The sequence below is a fragment of the Taudactylus pleione genome, unplaced genomic scaffold (assembly GCF_031769625.1).
Source record: "Taudactylus pleione unplaced genomic scaffold, aTauple2 ptg000212l, whole genome shotgun sequence".
NCBI lineage: Eukaryota > Metazoa > Chordata > Amphibia > Anura > Myobatrachidae > Taudactylus > Taudactylus pleione.
In genome coordinates this window covers 8583077-8610085 of record NW_028284614.1, presented here as the reverse complement: position 1 = coordinate 8610085, position 27009 = coordinate 8583077, and the positions used below count along the sequence as shown (strand labels likewise).

The 27009-nt window shown below is 43.2% G+C and overlaps 1 protein-coding gene across 3 annotated transcripts in view; it reads right to left on the bottom strand.

Annotated features, from left to right (window-relative positions):
* The window catches only part of PHF21B (PHD finger protein 21B), a 114063-nt gene that overhangs the window by 54711 nt on the left and 32343 nt on the right, over positions 1-27009 (bottom strand). For 2 of the 3 annotated variants that reach the window (XM_088478298.1, XM_088478300.1), the window contains exon 2: positions 11976-12263. In XM_088478298.1, coding sequence (XP_088334424.1) covers positions 11976-12263 — 288 coding nt within the window. The remainder of the gene's footprint in view (positions 1-11975; positions 12264-27009) is intronic. The other variant, XM_088478299.1, reaches the window with a different exon arrangement.

Below are 27009 nucleotides of genomic sequence, written 5' to 3'. Positions count from 1 at the left end.
AAAGGGACTGCTAGAAATGACCTAATACAGCTTTAGATCTGCAAAAAGCTACAATAAGACCATGAAACCTGAATATGAGGAAATGCCATCACTCTTATTAATGAAAATAGTTTTACAAAAATAAATTCAACAAAGATGACTGGCTTTCCTCCAAAGACCGTCATTTCCTGCATTCGTTTTTTTTTTTTAAAACTGAGATTTTCGGTAAGTGCTTCTTTATTCTATGTATAGAAATATCTCATCCTTCCAAAGCTTTAGTAAAAGCATTTCTCACTTCTCCTATTAGGGGGCACGTCCACTAGCAGACTTTGAAACGACTGCACGATTACAACATTGTAATCGTGTCATCGTTTCACAGTCTGTGCTGTTCCTACACGGAGCGTTCAGTCGTTCAGTGTAGGCACATCCATCATCCCCTAACATGCTCAACCTGATGTTATCGTCAGGATGTCCAGCATGTTCGGGCGATGATTGATCTCGGAGACGACCAGCGGGAGCGCGCATCGCTGGTCATCTCCGACATTAATGTGCCCGATTCATGAGCGATTGAACGATAACGATATCATTATCGTTCAATCGCTCTTAGAAATCGGCAAGTGGATGTGCGTCCTGAGATAACATCCACCCTGGCTACAACCACAAATGTATCTATCATCCAATACCAGCTCCCTTTATAAACAGACTATAAAGAATGGACATACATCACATGCAATGAGAAATAGTCTTCTGCTAAATAAATATATATGCGTGTCTATATGTACTTATTCAAAATTATAATGCACAAAGCTACAGTAGCAAAACTAATTATATACACATTTTAGACACATATACATAGTTCACAAGAAGACAATGGCAGCGTGCATAACTATTCACCCCCCTAAAGTCAGTACTTTCTGGAGCCACCTTTTGCGGCAATTGCAGCTGCAAGTCGCTTTGGATAAGTCTCTATGAGCTTGCCACACCTTGCCCCTGGGATTTTTGCCCATTCCTCAAGGCAAAACTGTTATAATCAAAAGAACGGAGAAACGCGTTAAGGATCTGGAGTATTTATACGAGCTATATATACATATTTCCTTTTTGCACCAGTTGATGGACTAATGGTCATATCCAATCCGTGGGTTATTGGTGGGTAGAGATTATAGAGACCGCGGCACGAGTGGAGCTGGATTCAACAGCTGAGCTGTAAGCCTGGGACGAGTGATCTTGCCCACCACAGCCGGACGGAGACTGTGAGTACGCCGGCTATAGAGTGCAGATAAGCGCAGCTCTTGACAACAATCTCTCTGGATAAACTGGCACTGCGAGAAATACCCGTCTTGCTTTTTTATGAGTAAGCCGGTGAGTAAGCGGCAACAAGCTGAATCTTGCCATTAGGATTCCCAACTGAGCTGGTGACTATTAATTAACTTTATAAAGTTACAAACATCTTTCTACGGATACTGGACCTTTATCTTGTATTCAATCTTTCATTGGTTGGATACATGTAACAAACAACAAATCACTGGTGTACAAAAAGTTTGGGATCTATGTTTACCCATTGAACTATACTGCTGGAGATTCTGGAAATTTTTTACTTCCAATTGTACATTGACTTTTTTGTGCTTTATAGTTGGTATATGCTATATAATTTTTAGTATTTTTAACTATTGCTACCCAGTTATACTGGCTATATGCATTGCTTTTATACAACTGATAATTGTTGTTTATATCAAAGATTTGGATATTTTTTTTTATAACCCGACCCAGAATTGTACTTCTCAACAACTTAGTCCCCGACTTGTTTGGAGAGCTCCTTGGTCTTCATGGTGTGATGCCTCCTGCTTAGTGGTGTTGCAGCCTCTGGGGCCTTTCAGAAAAGGTGTCTTTATACTGACAGATCATGTGACACTTAGATTTCACACAGGTGAACTTTATTTCACTAATTATGTGACTTCTGAAGGTAACTGGTTGCACCAGAACTTTTGAGGGGCTTCATAGCAAAGGGGGTGATTACATATGCACATGCCAATTTTCAGAATTTTATTTATAAGATTCTTTTTTTTTTAGATATATTTTTCTCATTTCACTTCATCAAATTAGACTATTTTGTGACGATCCATCACATAAAATTCAGATGAAAAAAAATAAATAAATTACAGGTTGTAATGTAACAAATAAAGGTAAAAAGCCAAGGGGGGTGAATACTTCTGCAAGGCACTGTATATATATATATATATATATATATACACACACACACACATATATACAGATACACACACACACACACACACACAAGCCATAAAATTACAACCACTGCAGGTGGTGAAACCCCACCACAGGCTTATGGAAGACATTCCTTTATTACTACAGGACAATTAATTATTCCAACATTACCATTCAACCCTGAACATACTGCGCTCTTCTAGATTACAAGAGGTTCATGTCAAAACCCTATACAGGGCATATGTGTCTCAGGGGCAACGTAGCCAGTTTGTCTCTGATGAAGATGGGCGGTGCCGCACATGTAAATCTACCTGGGCGACATTCTTCCATAACTTCTGGGCCTGTGGACGTATCCAAAAGTTTTGGTTTAAGGTTGTATACTTCATTAATCACACATTCTCCCTGAACGTACACCTACATCCTATACCGTTATTGTTTGCAAATTTTGAAGCCTGGCATCTTAACACAGGAAAAATCCCTATTACCCATGTTAACCATGATAGTAACAGAACAGTAGCAAAGAAATCGATCCATAACAATTGGATCAGCTCCAAATCCCCTTCATTAAGAGAAGTGGAAGCACTACTGCTGAGATATATGTGCTTTGATAATTATGACATCTTTTCAACTGTTGAGTCGAGCCCCCACACTTTTATAGGCAAGGGGGGCCCCTACTTGACATCAACAAATTTAGACCTACAAAACCAGTCATAGGTCTGTATTCAATCCGAGGCGAAAAGTCCGGATCCGCGATACTTTATCGCTGATGACGTCATTTTTGCCTGTTTTGCTTTAACCCCGTATTCAATTTGAAAGACTTTTCGCCTAGGCGGAAAGTCAATGCAATGTACTAGGCGAAAAAGTTTCGCCTATGAATAACAGGCGGAAAAAAGTGGAAAATTGGGGTTTTGGGGTGCAACATTGCGGGAACCCCCCTGCAGCCTTCAGACAGTCCCCCAAAGGTAAACTGTGTAAAAAAAAAAAAAAAACACTTAAGGACACCCCAAAAAATTTCTTTGAAAAAGGGGCCGAAAAAAAAAATGTTGGGGTACAAAGTTAAAAACTAGCGAACTTGACTCTGGGAGGGTCCCCAAGTATGGCCCAAGTGTTTTTTTGATTGCAGGGGCTTGCGGAAGGTGGATTTTTCACGATTTTTATCAACTTCACTTTAGCAACTTTTAAATATGCTGACCCCCATTTTCATATTTGCTGGGATAAGTTATTTTTTGCAAAAAATACTCCTGAATACTATTCTGCACCACTTATAGAAAAACACTATTTAGCAACTATTGAGCCCGTTTAAAAATGCCAAATACCTTCAGCAAGCCAAATCGGGGGGTACCATAGGGAACCCCCATATCAGAGCATCGTTTGGGGGGTGTCAGGCTGATTTCCCCAAATTTGACAGTACTTTCCGCCTGTTCAAGTTTCGCCGGGTCCTTTTTTCACGTACTTTCAAATTGAATACGGGGTAAAGCGGGCACGCGCACGATACTTTTCCGCCTACAGAACAGGCAAAGTAGGCAAAAAGTCCGGGAGGCGAAAAAGTATCGTGGTTCGGCTCAAAATGAATACGGCTCTAAGAGATCTTTTGGAAATTAAGGACGGCTGATCTATTATATTCCAGGAGTACGTTCTAATCAATGATTTAGACCTTACCTCATCCTGATGCTGCAACACCTTCGACATATTCTTGAATCCCTTTCTCAGATAGTAGAATACATAGGGGTTTTGCTAAGTATAACTGCAAGACTCAGATTTACTTAAGAAAGTTTATGTGTATGTTGGATATTTGGATATCAGTTTTCCTCCCCCCCCCCTCTGTATCTTTAACTAAGCTTTATTTTACTTTGTGATCAATGGTTAAGTTACAGTGAGACGTTATCTACAAACTGATGGAATTTATGTGGTTTAACACACATGCCCTCGTTCATTTGCTAGTGAAACATATTGCCAATTGGTTATCCTATATTCCTTATTAATGATACTGAACCCCCTGATGCTTTGATTTTCATTGTCCCTCTGTGATTTGCATGATCACTTTTATGTTGATTTTGGTTTCTTCTTTGCATTATTTGAAAATTCTCAATAAATACATTTGACAAAAGATGTAAAATAAATAAATATATATATATATATATATATATATAAAAATAAAAACAGAAAACCCAGCACTCACCATGTTTAAACACCCACAATGATGTATAAATAAGTAAATAAATAATGGGGATTTGGTTCATGGATTGATCAATGCATTTAAGCCCGCAGCCCACATCACGGGACCCCACTTTCTGCAGGTCCTACACTATCCGTCACACTGATGGAAACCTGGTAGCTGCTATCATATAGTTTAGACTGAAAAAATGTTACCTGGTTTAAAGCTCACCTGCCAGCTAATGGCTTTTAAAGGTAAGGCAGTCACCTAACATAGCTTCTATCACACTACCAAAAAGACAGCTGACACAGGTTAATATAAACGAGTTTGCACATGGGGTGCATGAGAAAGCTATGATCACAAAAGGTTAATAAAAATTAACCGCATAAAACAAAGTCAGAAATCCACTGCACTCGCCACTCCTAGATTTGGGGTGCAGACCTGCACTCGCCATTCCCAGGACTGGGGTGCAAGTGGCCTGTGACCACATTGCTTAAATAAATAAAAACAGAAAACCCAGCACTCACCATGTTTAAACACCCACAATGATGTATAAATAAGTAAATAAATAATGGGGATTTGGTTCATGGATTGATCAATGCATTTAAGCCCGCAGCCCACATCACGGGACCCCAACCAAATCCCCATTATTTATTTACTTATTTATACATCATTGTGGGTGTTTAAACATGGTGAGTGCTGGGTTTTCTGTTTTTATTTATTTAAGCAATGTGGTCACAGGCCACTTGCACCCCAGTCCTGGGAATGGCGAGTGCAGGTCTGCACCCCAAATCTAGAAGTGGCGAGTGCAGTGGATTTCTGACTTTGTTATTATATATATATATATATATATATATATATATTTTATATGTGGTAGACTTGATGTGCAGCGACAATAGTGCCGAGATAATAAATTAATATAGGAGGTAGTTAAACACGTTTATAAAAAAATCCTGTATAATACAGTAGTGTAAATATCTTGACTTACTGATAACATTATAACATTTGTGTATTCTTGTGAACAACTTGTATAAAAAAGTGCAATAAAGTGTCAGTGCAATTGTGCAAAGTAATTCTTTGTGTAAACCTATGTCCATACAATGTCATCACAAAATCGATCTCTTATACTGTAAGAAGACTAGGTCACAATCCCTTTATTTCCGCTTAGACCAATAAAAAATGATTTTAAATATAAAAAATAATAATTTTCTTTGGCCAATAAACAAAAGTTTTTATTCTATAAATACAGAAAAAAATATTTTTTAAATGCAAAAAACACAAAGAGCAAATTTATACCAAAACATTTATTAAAATATAAATTTTATAGTATACATATATCATGCAAAGTAGAGCAAATATATAAATAGCAAAGTGCTGGATGCTTATCTTATTTGAAATGCTTAGGCAAGTTCATGCAAGGCAAGGACATGGAGCGCCCAACGCGTTTCGTCTGATTTCCTCAAAGGAAACGTCTCATATATATGGTGTGGTATAAGAGATAGACAGTAATTAGATAGACACCAGATGTTATGGTGCGTACACACGAGGCGATTTAAATGCACGATTTGAATGATAATGATATCGTTCATATCATTATTCTTCAAATTGACCAGCGATACGCAGGCATGTATGGATGATATCGTCCATCGGCCGTGCATGCTGGCCAACCTGCTTGATATTGAGTAGATTACTATAGGGACCCCCGATCGTTGATTGTGTGTCGCTACAGTCATTGGTGAATTGGTGGTGTGGCGATATCGATCATCCAGCACACCAGGGAGGGTACAGGACAATCAGCCAGCGATATCATATCGCCAGGCCTGGCGACAAGAGGGGGGGGGGGGAGGACTACGGATACACCTGTACTGGGCCCCGAGGTCTAGTGGGGTCCCGAGGCCAAGACGGGCACAAAGCGAGGCCATGGACAGCAGACTCAGTATTCCAGCCGCCGGTACCCATATATCCACCCAGTGGCGTAAATACGGAGGGTGCAGGGGGTGTGGTTGCTATGGGGCCGCCGGCCCAGCGATCGCACCCCCTGTATCCTCCATTTGCCGGGTGCCCGCTAAGAGTGTGTTACCAGCGGGCGCCCCGCTCCTTCTCTCATCTCTCCCCCCCAGCGGCAGCGGTAGCCGGAGGACGGAGCTCACTCCTGAGCTCCGGCTTCCGGGTCCCGCAGTGCACTATGGGAGTGACGTCATGACGTCACTCTCTTTGTTTCAAGGAGCAGGTGCCGGGGACGGATGGCAGCAGGCACTGGAGCGGGGTTTAAGGTAAGTATTGGGGTTTTTTTTTCTGTGTATGTGTGTGCACAGGGAGGGCTTACTACTGGGGGCATTACACGGGCCTTACTACTGGGGGCATCATATGAAGGCACTACAGTGGCCTTACTACTGGTGGCATCATATGAGGGCGCTACAGGGGCCTTACTACTGTGGGCACTACAGGGGCCTTACTACTGGGGGAACTACTACAGGGGGCATTACTACAGGGAGCACTGCGTAAGGGACACCATTACAGTGGGCATTGCATAAGGGGCACCATTACAGTGGGCATTTAGTGTTTTAGGGGAACTACTACTGTGGGCATTGTGTAAGACCTAAGTTAGAGGGGGGGCCCTTAAAAATGTTGCTATGGGGCCCAAACAGTTCTAGTTACACCCCTGTAGTCTTTTGAAGTCTGGCCCGGGCAGCGCTGGGCTCAACTTGCGTGTAGCTCAGACATGTCCCGGGCTGGACATGACCTTTTCAGTATGCAACGCGGCAGCGTGACCTATGACGTTACACCGCTGCGTTGCATACTCAAAATGTCATGTTCATCCTGAGACATCATCCCTGCTGTCAGGCACGGAAGTGGAGATCACCTTCAGAGTGGACTGGAGCTGGTTGCGGAGGAATGGGCTGGGGGCAGTGGCTATGGAAGGTGAGGGGGTTTGGGGCTGGGTGCGGAGAAAGGGGCTGGGGGCAGCGGCTATGGAAGGTGAGGGGGTTTCGGGACTGAGGGCTGGGAAAGGTGAAGAGGGCTATGAGCTGGGAAAGTTGAAGGATGCTGGGAAAGTTGAAGGATACTGGGGAAGGTGAAGGGGGCTGAGGGCTGGGAAAGGTGATGGTGGTCTGAGGATGGTGAAGGGGGCTGAAGGCTGGGGAAGTTGATAAGGGACTTTTGGGCTGAGCATGGTGATGAGGGTTTGAGGATGAAGAAGGTTATGAGGGGCTGAAGACTAAGGATGGCTGGCTACAGACACAACCCTCCTACCCCGAGGAATCTACAGCACTGTGGTCAAGACCTGCCTGCATCATCAGTGACAGTGTGGTAAGTGTATTTTTAGTTTATTTAAAGGCTTGCATATCATTATCATTTTTCACATATCACACATGTAGGGGAGTTATGTGTGGGAGCGAGGTAGGGGCTGGTGGTGAGAAGGTGGGGCCCCCAGAGACATCAGTGTACCGGACCCCAAGATTTCTGTTGCCGGCCCTACGTATCGCTGGCTGATCGCTCTGTGTGTACGCACCATTAGACAGACAATAAATCAACATGTACAAAAGGTTGATAGGGACTAAAAGTCGACACACTAAAGGTCGACATGTAAGAAGGGTGAAGTGTCAAAGGTAGACATAAAATTTGGCCAACACATGATTTTTTTTTATTTTCGACCCCTAATCGTCACCGTAACCCTTCCTCCTGGTGCCTAACCCTAACCATCGGGGAAGGTGCCTGACCCTAACCGTCCCTCTAATGCCTATCCCTAAAAAAAAAAAAAAAAAATTAATGTGTCGACCATTTTTGTGTCAACCTTTTGACCGTGTCAACTATTTGTCCCTGTCGAACTATTGGCTGTTTAACATCTGGTGTCTATCTAGACATTTTCTATCTATCTTACTTAATTAATGTCTATCTACAGTCCGGAACATATATATATATATATATATGTATATATATATATTTATAGTGCATCATATAGTAAAGCAGGTGTGGATATGAATAAAGCTAATTGTTCAGTGCCAAACCAAACACTAATATACTAAATAAAGTCGGGACAATCAGGCCACACCCCTAATGCGCCCAGGCCACACCCCCTAACGGCTAAAGCGAAGCTCAATGTTTCTTTAAAAAAGCCCAAAATCCATGATGCCACTGCCCATTTACCAACAGACTCTCAGATTTTATTTTTAGCTGCACTTCAAGATACAGGGTGTCTCACTCGCTATAAAGTCACGCGCCTGCGTGTACAGCTGGCCTGGATGCTAATGGCGAACACTGTCAGCACTTGCCATCACCTCCTCCTGTTTCTCACAGACCAAGGTCTATGTCACATTTCACTAAATTACGTCAAGGAAAAACTTTGGGGCCAATAGCGAGTGAAACACCCTGCAGCATTTTATAACATGGACATAACGTCATAATTCATGTTCTTAGACATCGTCCAATACGTACAAAGTCAGATGAACAGTAAAAATATAGGAAAAACAGAACTGTGCAGTGTAAAATAATTCACCCCGATGCCTCGTATACAGACAAGCAGCACACATAAAATAACTACATATGTTAAGTGTGCCCGAAAATACAGTTTCTGTCTGAGCGATTACATTTTGGAAATTTTGGTACATAGCGCAGCAAAATCCCACTTCTCATTTTTTTCATTAACAATAGATCATTTCCTCCCTTATCGGCAGAGACAGCTAAGGTGGATTTCTCCCATTCAATATCCTTGCAGCTGCTACGGGGAAGGGGGGGGGTAGGGTCAGACTCTATGAAAGGATGAGATCTCTCTATGTCAGCATGTTAAGAATAGGCATCACTTCCTCTATGTGATTATCGAGTCGCTTCTTACTGGAACTTAACAATGTTTGTGCCGGGAGTGCTTGCAAGAAGGCCTGTGGCCCAGCGCTGGGCGGACGGCCCATTGGGCAAGGAAAGAGTTAAACGCGGAGCTTCCTCTGCACTTTCAGTCCCCTGTACGGCACAATAGAGGAAACTGATGCTCGGATGCCGAGAGAATATTGACTTCAAATGTCATTAGTCATGTTAATGAAAAGCTCGTAATTAAGTGCTGTCTTGTCTGTTACACAGAACCTCTATAGCAGCTGGAAGTGGCCTTGTTTTCTGCGCAGCCTAAAAAGAAGTCTGAAGGTTTTAATCTCATTGCATGAATCCATCTTGATCATTACATTATACATCGTGAATATTACGCTGCAGCAAGGGAAGCTCGTTTACAAGTATCGTGTCTGCTATTCCCAATATCGTTAATGGGTTTTCTCTACGACGGAAAAGTTTTAATGGAAAGGTCGGTCGTCGACGGAACGACGAGCAGCGACGCACAACATTTGAATACATACAACATTTTTATGTCATTCTGATCTCTCTGTCCAGTCTTTATCAAATACAATGAGCTAAGCTAAGCAGTGCTACGTCCCTGCTGAAAACAAGCACGCAGCGTTCTAAGCTAGAAGCACAAAGGCATTTGGAAGAAGTTGGTAACATTTGCTAATTGCTAGTTTAATTAAATAGCCTTGTTCTATGCTACATTTTATCGTCCTGCAATCTGCTCGGAAACACTTGCACAGGATTTTCTATTTGGCAGGACCCTAAAAATATGGATTTGATGAACCACGGCCAAAAAAAAAAAAAAAAAACGTGAATCACTGGGTCTGTGCTTAACATTCAGAATCCGTCCGTGCTCCAGTGAGTCGTTCAGCAATCTGGGATGTCAACGCCTCGCGTCTTCCCGACACTCTCCCCCATGCTCTCCCCAGCCGTGTCATTTGTGCCGCAAGCATCAAAACAAGGAAAACCGGCCGTGAATTATTAAATGTACAAAACGCTAATGAAGAGAAGTAATCCGTCCCGTATTTCCAGGTAACGTGATGCACAAGACAAGGTCACTGGTGATTTCACAAAACGGGTTACTCTCACTGCAAACTTAATATTCGGCAAAAATTCAAATAAAAATGATTTTCCGAAAGGAATCACATGAATTCTTATATATAAGTAATATGGCAGCGTTCTTATTTCATATGCTGTAAACCTTCAGAAATCCATGCAATATAAATCATGTAAATCAATCAATAGGAGCCATTCTTATTTGGGATTCCAATTTCACTATCTGGTCTAGGGCTCTGTTATAATGATAGCCATTAACTACCAGATGGTGCAAAATGCAACTACTAGCTGATGGCTGAAAGGCTTGTGTAAGCACAACTAGTCACACTAAGATACCGGGAAGAGATAGAAGCCCTCGTAATAAGAACAGAATAAAATAGATCACACTCTACATGTTATAATTGAGGGGCTGTGATTGTACAATGTGACCCCTGGTGGCCGCACAGTATGTAAATGTTTAATGCATAGAGCAAGAGTGCTGAATCAAGAGGAAAATTAATTAATCCAAGACAATGTAAAACAAACTGAATAATAAATGAAGCAAATCATTTAAACACTGAAGGAAAAATAAATAAATGATATATATATATATATAAATAATATATATTATATATATATACACACACACACATATATATATATATATATTCACACACACACACACACACACACACACACACACACACACACACACACACACACACACACACACACACACACTAAAGCACATTTAAAATGACTGCATTCTTTACATACATTGCCCCTTGTAATTCTGTATTCAGTGAATTGTTTGGAAGCACCTCTCAAATTAACTGTGAAGGGGTATACTTAATAAAGGTCAAATTTAATATTTAAAATTGATCAACATCGATATAAACTCAATCAAAATCGATCTACATCACACATTTACAGACAGACCATTTTTGATTTGTTTTTTTTAAGCATTACGGGTATTTTTATTAAAGAGCAAAACAGATCTTTAGTAAATATACCTCTAAAGCGTCATCATATCTGGATTACAAACTCTCCAAACAGCTATAATCTCATATTACACTCCATGCTCTTAGGGTAGAATTCAATTATTTTTTGGGGGTGCTCGTTAGTAATGGGCGCCCAACGGGGCTATTCAATTGTTGCTCTGATGGGGCGCGAGTGACACAGTTATCGCTCGTCTAAAATGCTATGTAGGGCGCCCAAATGGACGACTTTTCACAGATTTCTGCTAGCCACCTCTTGACTATCCCAGCAGAAATCTGGGCGCCCGTTGGCACTCACTTCTGATTAGAGCAACAACTGAATAGCTACGTCGGACGCCCAAACAACAATTGAAATCCCCATCTCAGATGTGGAAATCTATTTTTCTCTGTACCCTAAGTTTGCAATAAGGAAGTTGCTGACACAAAGATGTGAAATAGTTATAAAAATGTCTCATGGCAATAAAGTTTATCGACTTTTTACCTCTAAAACACAATTAAAATGTCAATAAAACAAATACATTAATATTTATGTGTTTTCTATGAAAGGTGGCGCTATACAAACAGTCATAATAATATTATACACACTTCCTAGCAGTTGTCTTCCAAATCTTCGGGAAGCGGGGTACTGAACCTGCCAACGTATAAACCCCCCGATAGGTACAAAGATGAATCGGCAGGGAAGGTAAGCGCCAGGTGAATAACAAACACTTATAAAGTCCTCATGGCTTATCCGAGCATTAGCTGAAGATGGTGCCTACCTGGGCATGGGGCATCTCGGATACTCTCCTTGCTGTCATGTTTAAGGCGCCCCCCACCAGTCTGCTGGTTGTCTGTAGGTTGATTGGAGCGGTCTGCGGGGGTTCTGCGCTGTTTGCGGTTGATGCTGCCGAGGCCGTAGCTGTTTTCTGGCCATTGAGGTGTGCGGTCACCATAGTGACGGGTGCTTTGGCCGGGACGACAGAGATGGCAATGCCCTGACTGCTTGGTGCCTTGACGAGAGGGATGGGCTTGGCACTCCCCACAGGACAGCTCCGGACCGCCAGCTTCTACCAGGCAAGAGAGACGGGGGAAAAATAAAAGTGTTGAGTTCAAATTGCTACAGACACAAACCCAGAGCCCACCCACCCATCTCCATGCACCTCCCTCCTGCACCACCTACTACAACAGGCACAAAAGGGACATTGCTGCTGCAAATATTCACAGAGCACCATCTGGCTGTGTTATTTGCATTAAGCTTGCATGCTCAGAACAGAGGCGAACTGATTCAGACAGCTCGTCCCACACAGAAGGGAGCGGGCACAAACAGCGCACATCCTCCCGATGAAATGACTCCAACTGGGCTAACTTAGGTGGCCATACTGATTCTTTTACATGAAAATCGCTCCACTTACAGCTAACTACAAGGCTCCCTGTTGCTGTACGAATCCAGCTGAGCGCCCATGGAGAACACAAGACAGGAACCAGGAAGATACATTTCCCCTCTTGGTCTCAGTGATTTGGGAAAAATAAAGAACATTCCCGTTGCCATCTCGTTTTAGGGCTGTTTTATAGATGAGACGAATCAGGCAAAAACCGTTACAGGCAGCTTAGGGGATTTCTGGAACATTTTTAGGGGGAGAGGGGGAAACATTTTTTCATGCATTGGATATAAACCACGGTGCAAAATAGCATTTAAACCCAAGCTGTGCTGGTTTTGTCACCAAAGTCTTGCAAACTGTCTTTAATGAATGGGAGACTAGATTAGGTGGATTCATTATTCACAAACAATGTCAAATGCAGGACCGGGGAAAAAAGAAACATTTAATAATTGGATTTGTGTGTGTGCTTTTCTTTTGGCAACATAAATGAAGTTTTTGCAGATGTGTCAGATGAAGCTTTTTCCCGTGGAACGCCGCTATGTAATTAGTATGAAATGTATGGCCTGCGTCCTTATTGTCTATGAGATTGTCCTCTTGTCTGCTGACCCACGGGTTTGGTCTCCGCACTTGGGCAGTGCAGATGATTATTACGGTGTGCAGGGCATATTTCACAGGCTGTACACAGCAGCGGGAGACCTGCACGCCTGATTACACACTGGCTGACTGCAATCTTTCCTGGCTGTGACTTATAATTCAGGAATTGTGAGAAATTACTACTGGATCCCTTTGAAATTTATATATAAAATAAGGAGGACCCCCCCCCCCCATCCCTCGTCCCCTTCTGGCTTTGCTGAGGATTTGGATGGTTTTTTATACGTTGGGTTAAGACTGCAGAGGATAAACCTAGTAGCACGTTTCAGCCAGTTCCCAATAGATAGATAACACAGCATATTTCATTAAAATGCCCACATTTTATTGTGCTTCTTTTTATGCTCCTTATTTTGCTGCCTGTACGCTCATTGGCAGACCCCCAGAAAGGTGTGCATTCCCGCACCCCTTTCTTTCAACTTCCTTCCTGGTTTGGGATGACAAAAACAAAAATCAGGTCCCTGCATTCTGTCCATGCTACGAAAGTACGGCTTGTCCAAAATGCTCATTCAGGATGTTCCGGTACTTAGTATTCTTCCTACTGGTCGCCCAGCTCGAAACACTCAACTCTCCACCCAAATCAGGGCTGAGGAGCAACACTGGCAACCAAACCTTACACCCCTCCAAACAATCAAAAATACATAAAATGGTCATGAAAGGCTCCATCCTCTATTGGGCAACGTTGTTGTGGCTTTCAACTGGTGTCACCATCAGCCCAGTACGGCTGTATAGCCAGAGTTCAGGTGACCCAGGGTTATTTAAAGCAGGACTTGTGTTCTCACTAAGGGGGAGATGTATCAAACCTTGGAGAGTGTTAAAAAATGGAGATGTTTCCCAGAGCAACCAATCAGATTCTATAATTTTAAGGACTGTTCTAAATAAAACGACAGAAGCCGATTGGTTGCTTTAGGCAACTACTCCACTGAATCGAAGGACACAAACATACATTTGGAAGCCCAGTCTGGCCCACGTATACTCTCAGGAAGTCTAGTCCTTCTGGTTGGAGATGCCAGGATGCAAGACTGGGCATGGGCTAAATGCTCTTTATCTCTACCTCTTTAATCTTTGAGTTTCAGTCATAATCTCCCACTATACTTCTGCCCACAGCCAGTTTAATACCCCCATACCAATATGTGTCCTCATGTACATTTCTGTATTTATTCCCCATTTGTATTATTGTATACTATGCCCTGTTCTATATTCTAAGGCAGTGTTATCAAACTTGTGCCCTCCAGCTGCAGTGGAACTACACATCCCAGCATGCAGTGCCACAGTTTTGCTATTATGGCATGCTAAAACTGTGGCAGGGTATGCTGGGATATGTAGTCCCACAAAAGCTGAAGGGCCCGAGTTTGACACCACTGTTCTAAGGGGTGTAAGAGCAGCATAGCCAGTAATACATATATACATCCTTGCTGACTGAATGCCAATGGGTGGTGGAGGATGGACAGATTGTTTCTTAATTAAAAGATTTAATCCCTATAATACTGGGAATTTATTTAATGAAACCAGATTAGGAGAAAAAGATTATTTAAAAGGAAAAGTTTAAAGAGCTGCCCTTTATAGATGAACACGTGATATACATGTTAACCTATAGCTAGAGTCCCCTGGACATGATAACAGCCCCGATAATGTAGTGCCATAACACAAATGGGGACAGACCCGGAACCTCCTATAGACAATGTACAATGAGTTCTGCAAGCAGAGGCAGCGAGACCTTCCTAGAAGTTAGGTAGATCCCCGTTAAGCTGTCCAGTTTTTGTCAAAATTCTTTATTCCAGTACCAAACTGTATTTGAGGAAATGGACATGGGGACTATTGATTGGTGTTGTTACTAAAGGGCAGTGCAGGTCACATATTTCATAATTATTATTATTATTATAACTAATACACATGACATTACTAGAGCTTAGAGTGGTCATGTTTCTCAGTTACATGCATTTTACAGAGGATATGTCACTGTGTAGTGGGCGGGGGGGGGGGGCTGGGCATGACAACTCAAATTACATTATCACGCCTCCATCACTCGTCCCTTGGACCTTCAAGTCCAGGAGGGGAGGCGAGCATGCTACAAATCTCAGCTGCTAGACCCTTGCGTTCCTCAGACGTGGTGAATTGGGTTTTTTTGGTTCTGGAATTTTATTCCCTCTGATCTCAGGAGCGTTCTGTTAAGTATGTTATGGGGAAACTGAAGCACATCCATTAGGCCTAGCTGGTCCGTCTGTCTGTCTATATGAACCCGATGAACAGATTTACCCTTTTGTGTAACATACTTGCATTGGAAAATGTGTTCTCCAACACCTATTATTATCATTATTACAGTACAATATGTACAAGGCAAAAACATACATAAATGTGATAATGACCTCCTAAAACCCCTACTTTAGTAGGCTGCTGAATCAATATGGCGTCATCCTATAACCTAACTACCGGGTCATTCTACATTCCAAATATTTGCTCACAATTGAAACTGTAGCTTCTGACAGATCCACTGACAAGAGATACAGGACAGATGCTGACCCGACAGTACTAGAACAACAAACTATGCCGAGCTACTTACTGCAGCTGCCCAACACCATCTCACAGCTCTCACTTCGCTCCTCTAGGCACCTTACAGAGGGGATCATGGAGCGCTCAGTGCATTATCTAGGACAGATTCCAGTGCTGACGACAAGTCACTGGACAGCCGAGGCAGCCGGCCATGTATGGTACAGAGATATTTCTTATTTAGTTGCCCTACTTGTCTCTATTTTTTTTTTATTCTGCTGCCAATTTACTAAATAAAGAAAAAAAAAAAACTACGATTTACACCATACATAGTCATTTCTATATTAAATCAACAAAAAAAAATAATTACATTTAACTATTTACCAGTAGCATGATCATATAAATCTATTAAATTGGTCCTTATTGCCAAATATCACAAAAATAATAAGGGTTGAATTTAAAAGCAATAAACATAACATAAACTACAGTCATACCCCAAACGTTTAATATAGACAATGCATCTCATATGATGTACTGTAAGTATGAGCTCTGGGCCTGATTCAGAGCCGAACGCTCTGAAAGAGCGCTCGCTCTGAATCAGGGCGTTATTTTTTTTTTTGTGCGCATAGCTGTGACCACCCACAGCTATTGCGAGCGGCCAGGTGATGATGGTCGTGCTGGTCAAGACCATCGCGACCATTGGGCTTGCGACGAGACCCTTGCGGTAGGGTCTCGTGGTCGCAAGCCCCAGTGGACTTCCTGCTCTAATAGAGCAAGGAAGTCCACCTACTGACATCATGAGTGATGTCAGTAGGGCCGCCCACAAACGGCAGGTGTTCCTGCAGGAACGCCTCTGTTTGCCCAGCCACCAAACGGGGCGAGCGGTCGATCACCATCGACAGCCGCCCCTTTTGGATGCGAGCGCCGGAGCGAGTGCTTTTTGCGCTCGCTCCGGGGCTCGCGCACGCGCAGTGCACTTGCCGCACGTGCGCACTGGCCCACCATCGACCCGCTTGCGAGCGGGTCTGAATCAGGCCCTTTGTTCCCTATAAAACCACAACTGACACCAAAATTATTAGTTAGACAGGAGCCTCACATCATTACTTAACTTCCCACTTTAAACTTATAAAACCCATGGGGGTCTATTCAGTTAGCCGTGAGTGGACTCATCCCGCCGTATGCTGCAGGAGATCCGAACGCAGAGTTTTGTGTGCAGCCCCATAGCGCTGTGTACTCAACTCTGCCAGTTGCCTTTGTACTTCGCCCCGTTCGCTGCTAAATCAAATCAACCTCGTGGAGCTGGGTGAGCTAAAATAATCTGTGCTGCTGTACATAGTGTAGTTTGATTGGCTACAGGCTGTTCAAGCCCCACCCACTCCACTCCTTACCTAGTTTTGAAAACCCAATGCAATAGGTGCTCTTAACCCTGACAATAGCATCTAAAACACAAATACACATGTAACCAAGAAGGAATGCCCCACTTCATCCACACCAAACTCCGCCACAACGGTCCAGGTTTAAGGATATCTATGCTTGAGCACCTGTGACTTAGGCCCTGATTCAGACCCACTCGCAAGCGGCTGTCCGCTCGCAAGTGGGTCGATGGTCTGCACTGAGCATGCGCACGACGGAGGGAGCTCCGTCGTGCGCATTCGCCAGACGCGACGAGCGAAGGAAAGTCCTTCGCTCGTTGTGTCTGATCAAAGGGGGCGTGCTGTCGATGTTGATTGACAGCACGCCCCCTTTGGTGGGCGTGCCGGGGGCGTGCCTCCCTGACGGGGGAGTTCCCAAGGGAACGCCTACCGTCTGAAGCCGGCCCCACTGACATCACTAGTGATGTCAGTGGGAGTGATTTTGGCTCTGATAGAGCCAAAATCACTCCGGGCCTTGCGGTTGAAAACCTCAACCGCAGGCTCCGGCTTGCAGTTTCGATGGTCGCGATGGTCACGACCATCGCGGCCATCAAACTGCACGCTCGTATAGGCTGTGGGTGGTGACCCACAGCTATACGAGCGTCCAGGAGGATGCTCCATTTTTATGGAGGGCGGCCCTCATTCAGAGCGTGCGCTCTGCTCAGAGCGTACGGCTCTGAATGAGGGCCTTAATTAGTACCTCAGCCAATTTGAGTTAACCATCTGGACTCAAGAGGGGCGATTGAATTGTCTTCACCCGGGGCTGCGAGTAATGCGCGCCTGGTGGAGCAATTCAATTGTTGCTCTGTTTGGGCGCGAATGCTGCAGGTGGACACATTTCTGCTCGCACCTTAATGGAGGCGGCAAGCAGAAATGCGCGAAAAGTCATGGTTTGGGCCGCTCAAACAGCTAACCAGGACTTTAGACGGTTTTAACCATTTTACGCGGCTAAACCTGGTCTATTTGGAGGGTGACATGCATGAAAACGCATGGGCGGCCCAAAAACAATTGAAATCTGCCCCTGATCTCGCCTCACTTTAGGCGGGAGATCGGGTGCGATAAAGCAATTGAATCGCCCCCCAAGCATGGATATCCTTAAAACCTGGACTGTAATGGCGGACTTTGAGAATTTCTGCACAAAATCATGGACGATACAGCTGTATTAGATAACATAATTCATACCTCTCAATATTTCAAAATGACCTAGGGACACTTAGGGGACATTTATCAAGCCTGTTTAAAGATTGAGAACTTGCATAGCAACCAATCAGTTCCTACCTATCATTATGTGGTAGAATTGGTTGCTATAGTCAACTTTTCTAATTTTCCTCTTCATCACTCATAGAAGGTTTGATACATCTCCCCGAGTCGCTGACTGAAAGAGCGTTACCACTTGTTTTAGACATCTTTTATCCTCATCAGACAGTTATTAACCATTCATAGCTTAGCCTACGCTGGAAATGCTCCATGCAGTATTTTAGATACACTAATGGCAAGAGTGGGTCTTAAGGCCCCCATACACCTGCACGATTTTGGGCCGATTACCCGATTTTCAACAAGTCATAAGATGGATCTTGTGATAATCGTGTATTATTTTAGTAAGATAAGATCCGCGCTCCCGCAGCTCCTATATTCGGATCTTAGGATCAGATGTGCAGCTATGGTCCATCATATCGTGTGCAGATCGTGCAGTTTATCTGGTTCATGCGATGCATCGTGTGGCACTTCAATGACTGTTTCCCTAATGAGCGCGTGACGCACAGGATCGACCATACGACAGATCCTGTGCTAAAAAAACAAAACAAACATGCTGCCGGGACTGCCAGGGACCTCCGGGGAATCGAAGGGAAATCATATGATGAATCGGATCTTATGCTGGTCGTGTAGGTGTATGGGCCCTATTACACTATCAATGATCCCTAAAACATATAACAAATGGCAACAATGGTATCAATACAACAACCAGATCTGCAATGCAAATGCACTCCTAGGATCTAGTACAGAAACAGATTCACTGTCCCCTTTAAGCAGTGGTTCTCAAACTCATGGGGCCCATCCATCAGCGATGGATTGCCGCGATCCCGCGATACTGCAACCCTGCATCGCGGGATCGCAGAAATCCAACATGTTGGATTTTCCTGATTTGACAAATCGCGATCAAAAAATTATTACGATCGTCAAATCGGGGACATTTAACATGTAATATTTCACCGATCCTGCGATGGATCGCTGAACATCGATGTTAGTCAGCCGGCATTTCCGATCGTGATGCAGGATCGTGGAAAAACCTGTCAGATGTATGGGCATCTTTTGCACTCAGGACCCAGCACAGGTCATGTTTTCCAGGTCACCCAGCAGGTGCACAGGTGTATTCATTACTCAAGGTGCGTACGCACAACGATTTTTTGAACGATTTAACGATAACGACGTCGTTATCGTTAAATCGTTTGTAAAATCGTTGATCTTTTTAAGCTGAACGATGATCGTTCATGCGCGTTCATGTTTGTAGTTTGTAGTTCATCATCCATTCTGACTGTCCAACACACGATTTTCGTTCAGAAAATAGTTCATGTTGTGCAGAATTAACGATAAACGATTAACGATTTCCATTCACAGTATGCACGATTAAAAAATCGTTCATCGTTTTTGAAAATCGTTCATTATTTTAGTAACCAACGATTTTTAGTGAACGATTTTCGTTCAGTTTTTCAAGGGAAAATCTCAACGAAAATCGTTCGCTAAAATTGTTGGTTACTAACATCGTTGTGTGTGTATGCAGCTTTACTGACACATTTTTAAGAGATCCACAGGTGGAGATAATTATTTCACTTGTGATTCTGTGAGGAGACCTGGAAAACATGCATCATTTCGGGTCCTGAGGACAGAGTTTGAGAACCTGTGCTTTAAAGGATAGTAGATGTCAGTGATCATAAAACAATATACACATCACAACGCAATAAAATTTGGTCATTCAACTTGACAATTTTTCAAATCATAATTATAATAATAATATTAATAATCAAAACTATCAAACTAATTGCTGAAAAAAAATAGACTAGTTTGAAATTTGAATTGTTACTAGTAATTATTTTTATAAGGCAGCCAGTCTTTAAAGTCTATTGGATCCATGGGGGAAATTAATTGTTTTTTGGGTGCCCTGCACCCGATGGTGCGATTCAATTGTTGCTTTCCCTATTTTGAGGAGGCGTGCACAAACATGCGGAAAATCTGACTTTTCGCACATCCTCTTTGTCGCATCCAAATGTATAGATGGGGGTAGCGGCTAAACCATGACCATCGTGAAAAAGGAATGGGCGCCAGGTGCCAAGAGATCAGCTGAATATCGCCCTTTCTAAAGTGACTGGCGATAAGACACAACGTGGTGCGCTAAAACTATTGACTCGCCCCCTATGAATTAATTTGTCTCCAGGGAAAAAAAAATAAAGAAATAAAATCGATGAAAGAGCGCCTATACTCCAACACTTGGTAAAAACATAATAAATCAAATCAACTGATTTTTTCAAAACAATTATTTAATACTTATTAAATGCATAAATCATAAAATTGGATAAAATTATAATAAATGGGGAATAAATGGAAAATAAATTAACTGAAAATTTAAAAAATAAAAATAAATATTACTTTGGTTATTTAATTTATAGAATTTGAATTACTTAAAAGACAGGTGCCAGTTAAGTAATTGAAATATGCTGAATAAGGTATTGCGTGTATCAGTGACGCAATAATTAGCTGGCTGCCTCACAGCACTGAGGTCCTGGGTTCCCATCAAGGCATTATCGGCGTAGAGTTTGTATGTTCTCCATGTGTTTGCATGGGTTCCCTCCCACAATCCACATCACATACTTGTAGGTTATTTAGCTTCTGACAAAACCTAACCCTAGTGTGTACATGTATGTGAGTGTACACGTGATAGGGAATATGAGTGTAAGTGGTAAATTTACTAAAGTGAGAGTTTTTAGACGTGAGTTTTTGAAGAGATGTTGCCCATAGCAACCAATCATATTCTAGCTATTATCTTCTAGAAGGTGCTAGTTAAATGTTAAGTAGAATCTGATTGGTTGCTATGGGCAACATCACTTCTAAAACTCACGTCTAAAAACTCTCACTTTAGTCAATTTTACCCCTAAGAGTGTAAACTCCACTGGGGCAGGAAATGCCATGAATGACTGAAATATTTTTTGTAAAGCTCTGCGGAATATGTGCGATATATAGAGAACGGTCAATAAATAAAATAAATTCATACACATTTCAACCTACTAGACGCCTTTTTACAAGCAGAGGGCCTGATTCAGAGCCGCTCGTAAGCGGCCGCTCGTTCATTCCGACCGATGTTCGCTCAACTGCGCATGGGTACGGATTTTAATACGCATGCACGAACCAGTCAGTGCGGCCGAAAATCGTTTGTTCGCTAAATAGCGAAAGCCTGCTATTTTGAGTGACAGGATGAGGCGTATGTGGGTGGTAACAGGAAAAGGTGCTTGAAAACTGGGAGTGGAAATCAGAACGCAGGCGTGCTTAAAGGTCAAAACGGGCGTTTTATGGGTGTGCAGAATTAATACAGGAGCTTCATTAACCACGTCACTTGGTTGATTTATAGTCAGAACTGCTCGCAAGATTGTGGTAGGAAAAACCAACCACAAGAATAGCGAGCAGTTCATACGCTGGTCGATGTACTCGATGAATCTATTAAATAGCGGACATGACGTATGGTGCGAGCGGCCAGGGGGCGTCTTTTTCAAAATTACGACCGCAAGTTTTGTTCGCTCGTTCGGACATAGAGGCGTGAACAGACCGCAAAGTGCGAATGGTTCATTTGAATAGCCACCCCTTTTTAATGAACGAGCGAGCGCAAATAGCGTCCGGCTCTGAATCAGGCCCAGAGAGTGCTGGCCGGCTTTGATGATACCGGCACCAGAGATTGTAAGCTTATTAGTGAGTGGCCAGTATTTCCCATAAACTAAAATATACACACACATATTCAGAGGGAGAGAGGGTGAGGGGGGAGTATAGATATTGAAGAATATCACACTTCAAGATAATGAATTGAAGAGAGAGGCTCTGCGCCTTCTGTATTATTATACTATGTAACCTAGTCACCCGCATTATGCAGTGTAGTGTAATATGCTGATTATATATAAATAAAGGCAAAGTGTAATAGCTGCTGCTGCTGCAACTTGTATATCACCCACGTGTGCACAGTACAACAATGGAGATTACAAGTGCGAGTGTTACTGATAATTACAAATTAAGGCCCCCATACATCAGCAACTGATTGTAGCAATCGATTGAAAAAGGAAAAGATTTTTATACACAATCGATTGTGGCAATTCTGCAATCGATTGAAAAACTGAAAGATTTTTATACACAATCAATTGCAAATTGCACGATTGCTGCAATCAATTGCTGATGTATGGGGGGGGGGGCCTTTAGTAAAAACTGGCTTCCCTTCCTTACTGTAGTGTTTGGTAATTGGGAGCACAGGTCCATCTGCCAGAGTGTGGACAGCCCTTCCATAAAACCATTTGTATAACCGGCCAGCTGTTTCTGCTCGGACTCTCCCCCCCCCCCCCCCCCCAATTAGGATCTAGAGTGGGATGCTTCAGAGAGAGAAGGAGGAGAGGGTATAACCGTCCCCTTGATAATATACTCTGCCCGCCATCTTTATTCATACACAGGAACGAATAGTAAAACAAAACAAGAAACACATTTTAAAGTCTGGGACCGCATAAAACCAGCCATATGTTGAATTACACTTACAAGAAGCAATCAGTGCTTTAGCCGTTTATACCAGGTTTAATTGCAAACTAAAACATTTTAGTAGGTTTTAAACACACTATTATTCCGTGATGGAAAATCCCATCAACCAGTAAAAGGCCATGAATCCTCCTATCATTTTATTTTGCGTGGACGCCACTCGCATCTCACTGCGGTCGATCTAATCTGCCTTGAAATATAAAAAAAACACAACTACACTGGGTTTTATGTCATGTAATTACACATTATAATTGTGTTACACAGGGGGCTTCCTCTCCATTTACAGCACAGCTTCAAGTGAACGGAGTTTAAACAATGTTTTCCCTTTTTTCGTAGACTAATACAGATTAAATAAATGTATTTATTCAATGATCAACGTGATCGTTTCCAACGCTGTGATACGGACTGTGATCCTGAATAGAACAACTGAGCCATAAACTGGCCAGATCAACTGAAGTCCAGTAAAAGGAGATCTGTGAGAAGAGCAACACAAATATGAAAACACGTGGGCAACACATGAAAACAATTAGCGTGATCTGCCTTACAATGTACCGTACACAGGAGGCAGGCTGGCTAACAGCTTCCCCTTCACAGCGATAGTGCCTGATTCAGCTTAGGATGGAACGGCAAAGATGCTCGCAAGCAGATTTGCAATTCCATCCTAGCAAATGTGGTAACGTAGCAGGAGGCATCACGCCCTCCTGCATACATTACTTATCCAAGCTGCCGTTTTTGTCCAATATGTCATCGGATAATCTGCGAGAACATCGGCCAGCTAAGTGACCCATGGGGTCATGCAAGCCGGCCGCTGCAGAGGAGAGAAAGAGGCCAGGAAATCTCTGTCAGCCGACAGAGACCCTGGAATCTTGCCCCCCCCCCCCCAACGGCGGCGACATATCTCCGTTTCGGGAAGCAGTTCGTCGCCACCCCCTCCCGCCCACAAATGGCAGCAGACTGTCAATCACTGACAGTCTGCTGCAGATCCTCGTGCAATCGCGCAGGACCCGTACGGCACATGCGCAGCAAGAGTCGGGCACCTACGCAGATTCCAGACCATCGGGAGTCTGCTTTCAGCAGTACATGCTGTATAAGGGCCATAGGGTCCTAAGGGCGAATACGGTCAATAGTTGCGTACTACGCATGTGAGAACCGGCCACTACGAACGGGACTGTGACCACACAGACCCATCGCAGTGTGATTCACAGGAAGAGCAGTTTGTGGGTGGTGACGGGGGGGGGGGTCAGTGTGCCAGTGTGTTTAAGCGCTGTTGCATGGGCGTGCATAAATTATCCACTGCGATGCCTAATGCAGGACACAGCGTGCGCTGAAGTTAGCAATTCCTGAGTAAGGTCAGCGCTTGTGCAAGTATGCGTGAGGCTGCGATTGTACTCGATTGTACCGATGGTTTTGCAGTCTTGCTAAACATTACAGATGTGTGTAAAGTAAAGTGGGCGTCCTTGTGTTGTGCTGTGGCGGCAGGATTAGCATACTATCGCAATTTAACTGCGTGCGTAATCGCTATTGCTTTCGTAGTGAATCAGGGCCATAGTCCGCAAACTAATGTCTGTGAGTGCGCAGTCTATCAATCCACTAACAAACAGCGACGTCACGAGGCATGGCGCCTACAGAATTAAGAGGATGAATAACGCCATATGATATGATTAAATTAGTCTGTGCTAAAATTAACAACGAGAACGCAGGGCATTCGGTCATGAGCATCAGAATATATATTTCACTGATTCAGTAGCCTCGTGCTAACAGGATATATATGTCTAACACGGCGAACATTTTCCGCAAACTTTTATAATATGTTGTATATATGTAAAGGCACCCGCAGACATCCTCCAACGTGGCCACTGCTTATAAGGAGCATTGTACCTGGCTGGGATGTTAAATGCGGAGTCGACATCCCCTTAACATACATGTTAAAATAAAAAAGTCACCCAATATTACAAAAGCAATCTGGGAAATTAAAAGGTCCATGGAACAATTAATTCTGGCCAGGTCACAGTATGCTGAGAAGGATGTGAGCACGGGGGTAGCTATCAGAGTTACAGACGAAACCTGGACCTCCCACTATCTATAAGGCAATAGATAAAACATTAACAGCTTGGCTGCAATACTTGATCAACCCTGCCCTCTCCTGGTGCGGAACAGACGTACAGCACGTTTCCTTCACCATATAAATATTAACCGCACTGTACATCTTAGGAAGAGGCAAAAGCGGTTCGGTCACTGCCCGCGGCATGGCAGAGTGCCAGTCCCAAGTAGTTTTACATGTGTTAATAAGGGTGGGAGTTTGCCAGGAATGACTTGCAACAAAGTGCAGCTGGTCAGATACCAAACCTTGGGGATCATAATGCAGACAGGTAAATGGCCACATTTCTGCAGACGGGACCGAGGCCGCGTGGCCTAAAACACAAGGATAAATACCTAAATGTAGTTTGCAAATGTGTAACCAACAGTTCTTGCCATAACTCAATGTATTTACATTTGCTATGCAGTAGAGCTGTCAGCATATTCAGGCTGCAGCGTCCTTCATTACTTAACGCTAATATTGTTTCCAAAAATGTCCACAAAATTTATATTTATTTTTTAAAAATTGTCAAATTATGTAAATATTAGCCATTTAAATCTGATTTTGCATATTCTTTTGAACAAAATGTGCAGCTTTTGTTAATACAATTATATCGAATCAAGGTTATATAGCTATTATCTATGTAATTTGATCTTTTTTAATAAAAATTTTAAAAAATAAACAACTTTGGGGAAATATTTGGAAAAAAAATATGTTTTATATACTTAAAACATAAAAAAAAAAAAAAAACTTGGCCATGTTAAACACATAAAATATATAGAGAGGACGACACTGTCTCCTCAGCTCGGCGACCGCTATTCGATTACCTTCCAGCAGCCACTGGTGGGTGTTTCTGATACAGACGCATGAGATGCGACCTTGCCAGGGAAAGCTCTGTTTGCCAGGTAAGTCTGCTCTACATAAAGCACAGTGGACCTGATTCAGACCCGCTCGCTAAGTTGCGCTCGCTCTGAGCGATTTTCTCCCAACTGCGCATGCGTATAATTCGCAGTGCGCCTGCGCAAGCCATTCGTTGCGATCTGATTTTGGTAGCCCCGTTTGTGGGTGGTAACAGGGGAAGGTGCTTGTAAACGGGGGAGTGGATGTGCAAACGCAGGCGTGTCTGGCCGCCAAAACGGCGTTTAAAGGGCGTGCATAATTAGCAAAGTAGCGTCATTGTACACGTCACCTGCATGTATTTCAGCCAGCGGTGATCGCTGTGCTTTCGGCAGGCTAAGGCAACCCCAAGGGCTGCGAGCAGCTCCGATGGCTCACGATGGTCTCGATTAATCCTTCATTTCCCCGGAGATGACATGTGTTGCGAGAGGCATTTGCGAGCGCACTTTGCCGTAGCTCGCTAAAACATAGTGGGCGTCCTTATGCGATGCAGTGCGAGCGCTTCATTTAAATATCCGGCCCCTTTTTGCCAGCGAGCGATCGCATCTTGCGAGTGGGTCTGAATGAGGGCCAATATTCCCAGATATAGTCGTCATTTAAATCTCTTCAGTTCCGATAACCTTCTGGTAAGTTTACAGGTATTTATTCTTTGTATTTGAAGCCCTTAAACACCTTCGCTTCTGTGGATTTTCTCGCCATTATGCTGAGATAATTTTTTCACATTTGCGCTAGTCAAATCCCAACGTTAATAATCATTGATTTTTATATGCTGTACCATCACGAATTACACCTTGGTTTTTATTTTTCAGAAGACTTGCGAGGGAATTCAATTCAGCCCGTTAAGTTTGCAGGGGTGAGATAGGTAGGTAGCCTCGGGCTATATCGCCTTAAGGGCCCCATACATCTGTGACGGATCGTCGCAATGTAGCGATCCTGCAACTCTGCATCGCAGGTTCTCCGAAATCCAACAAGTTGGATGTCACAGATATGCTGCTCACCATAAAAAAAATTATCGTGATTGGCAGATAGGAGAAATTTAACATGTAGCGTTTCACCGATCCTGCGACGGATCGCGGAACATCGATGGCGGCGTTTCCGATCCCATCACAGATGTATGGGTACCTTTAGGCCACAGATT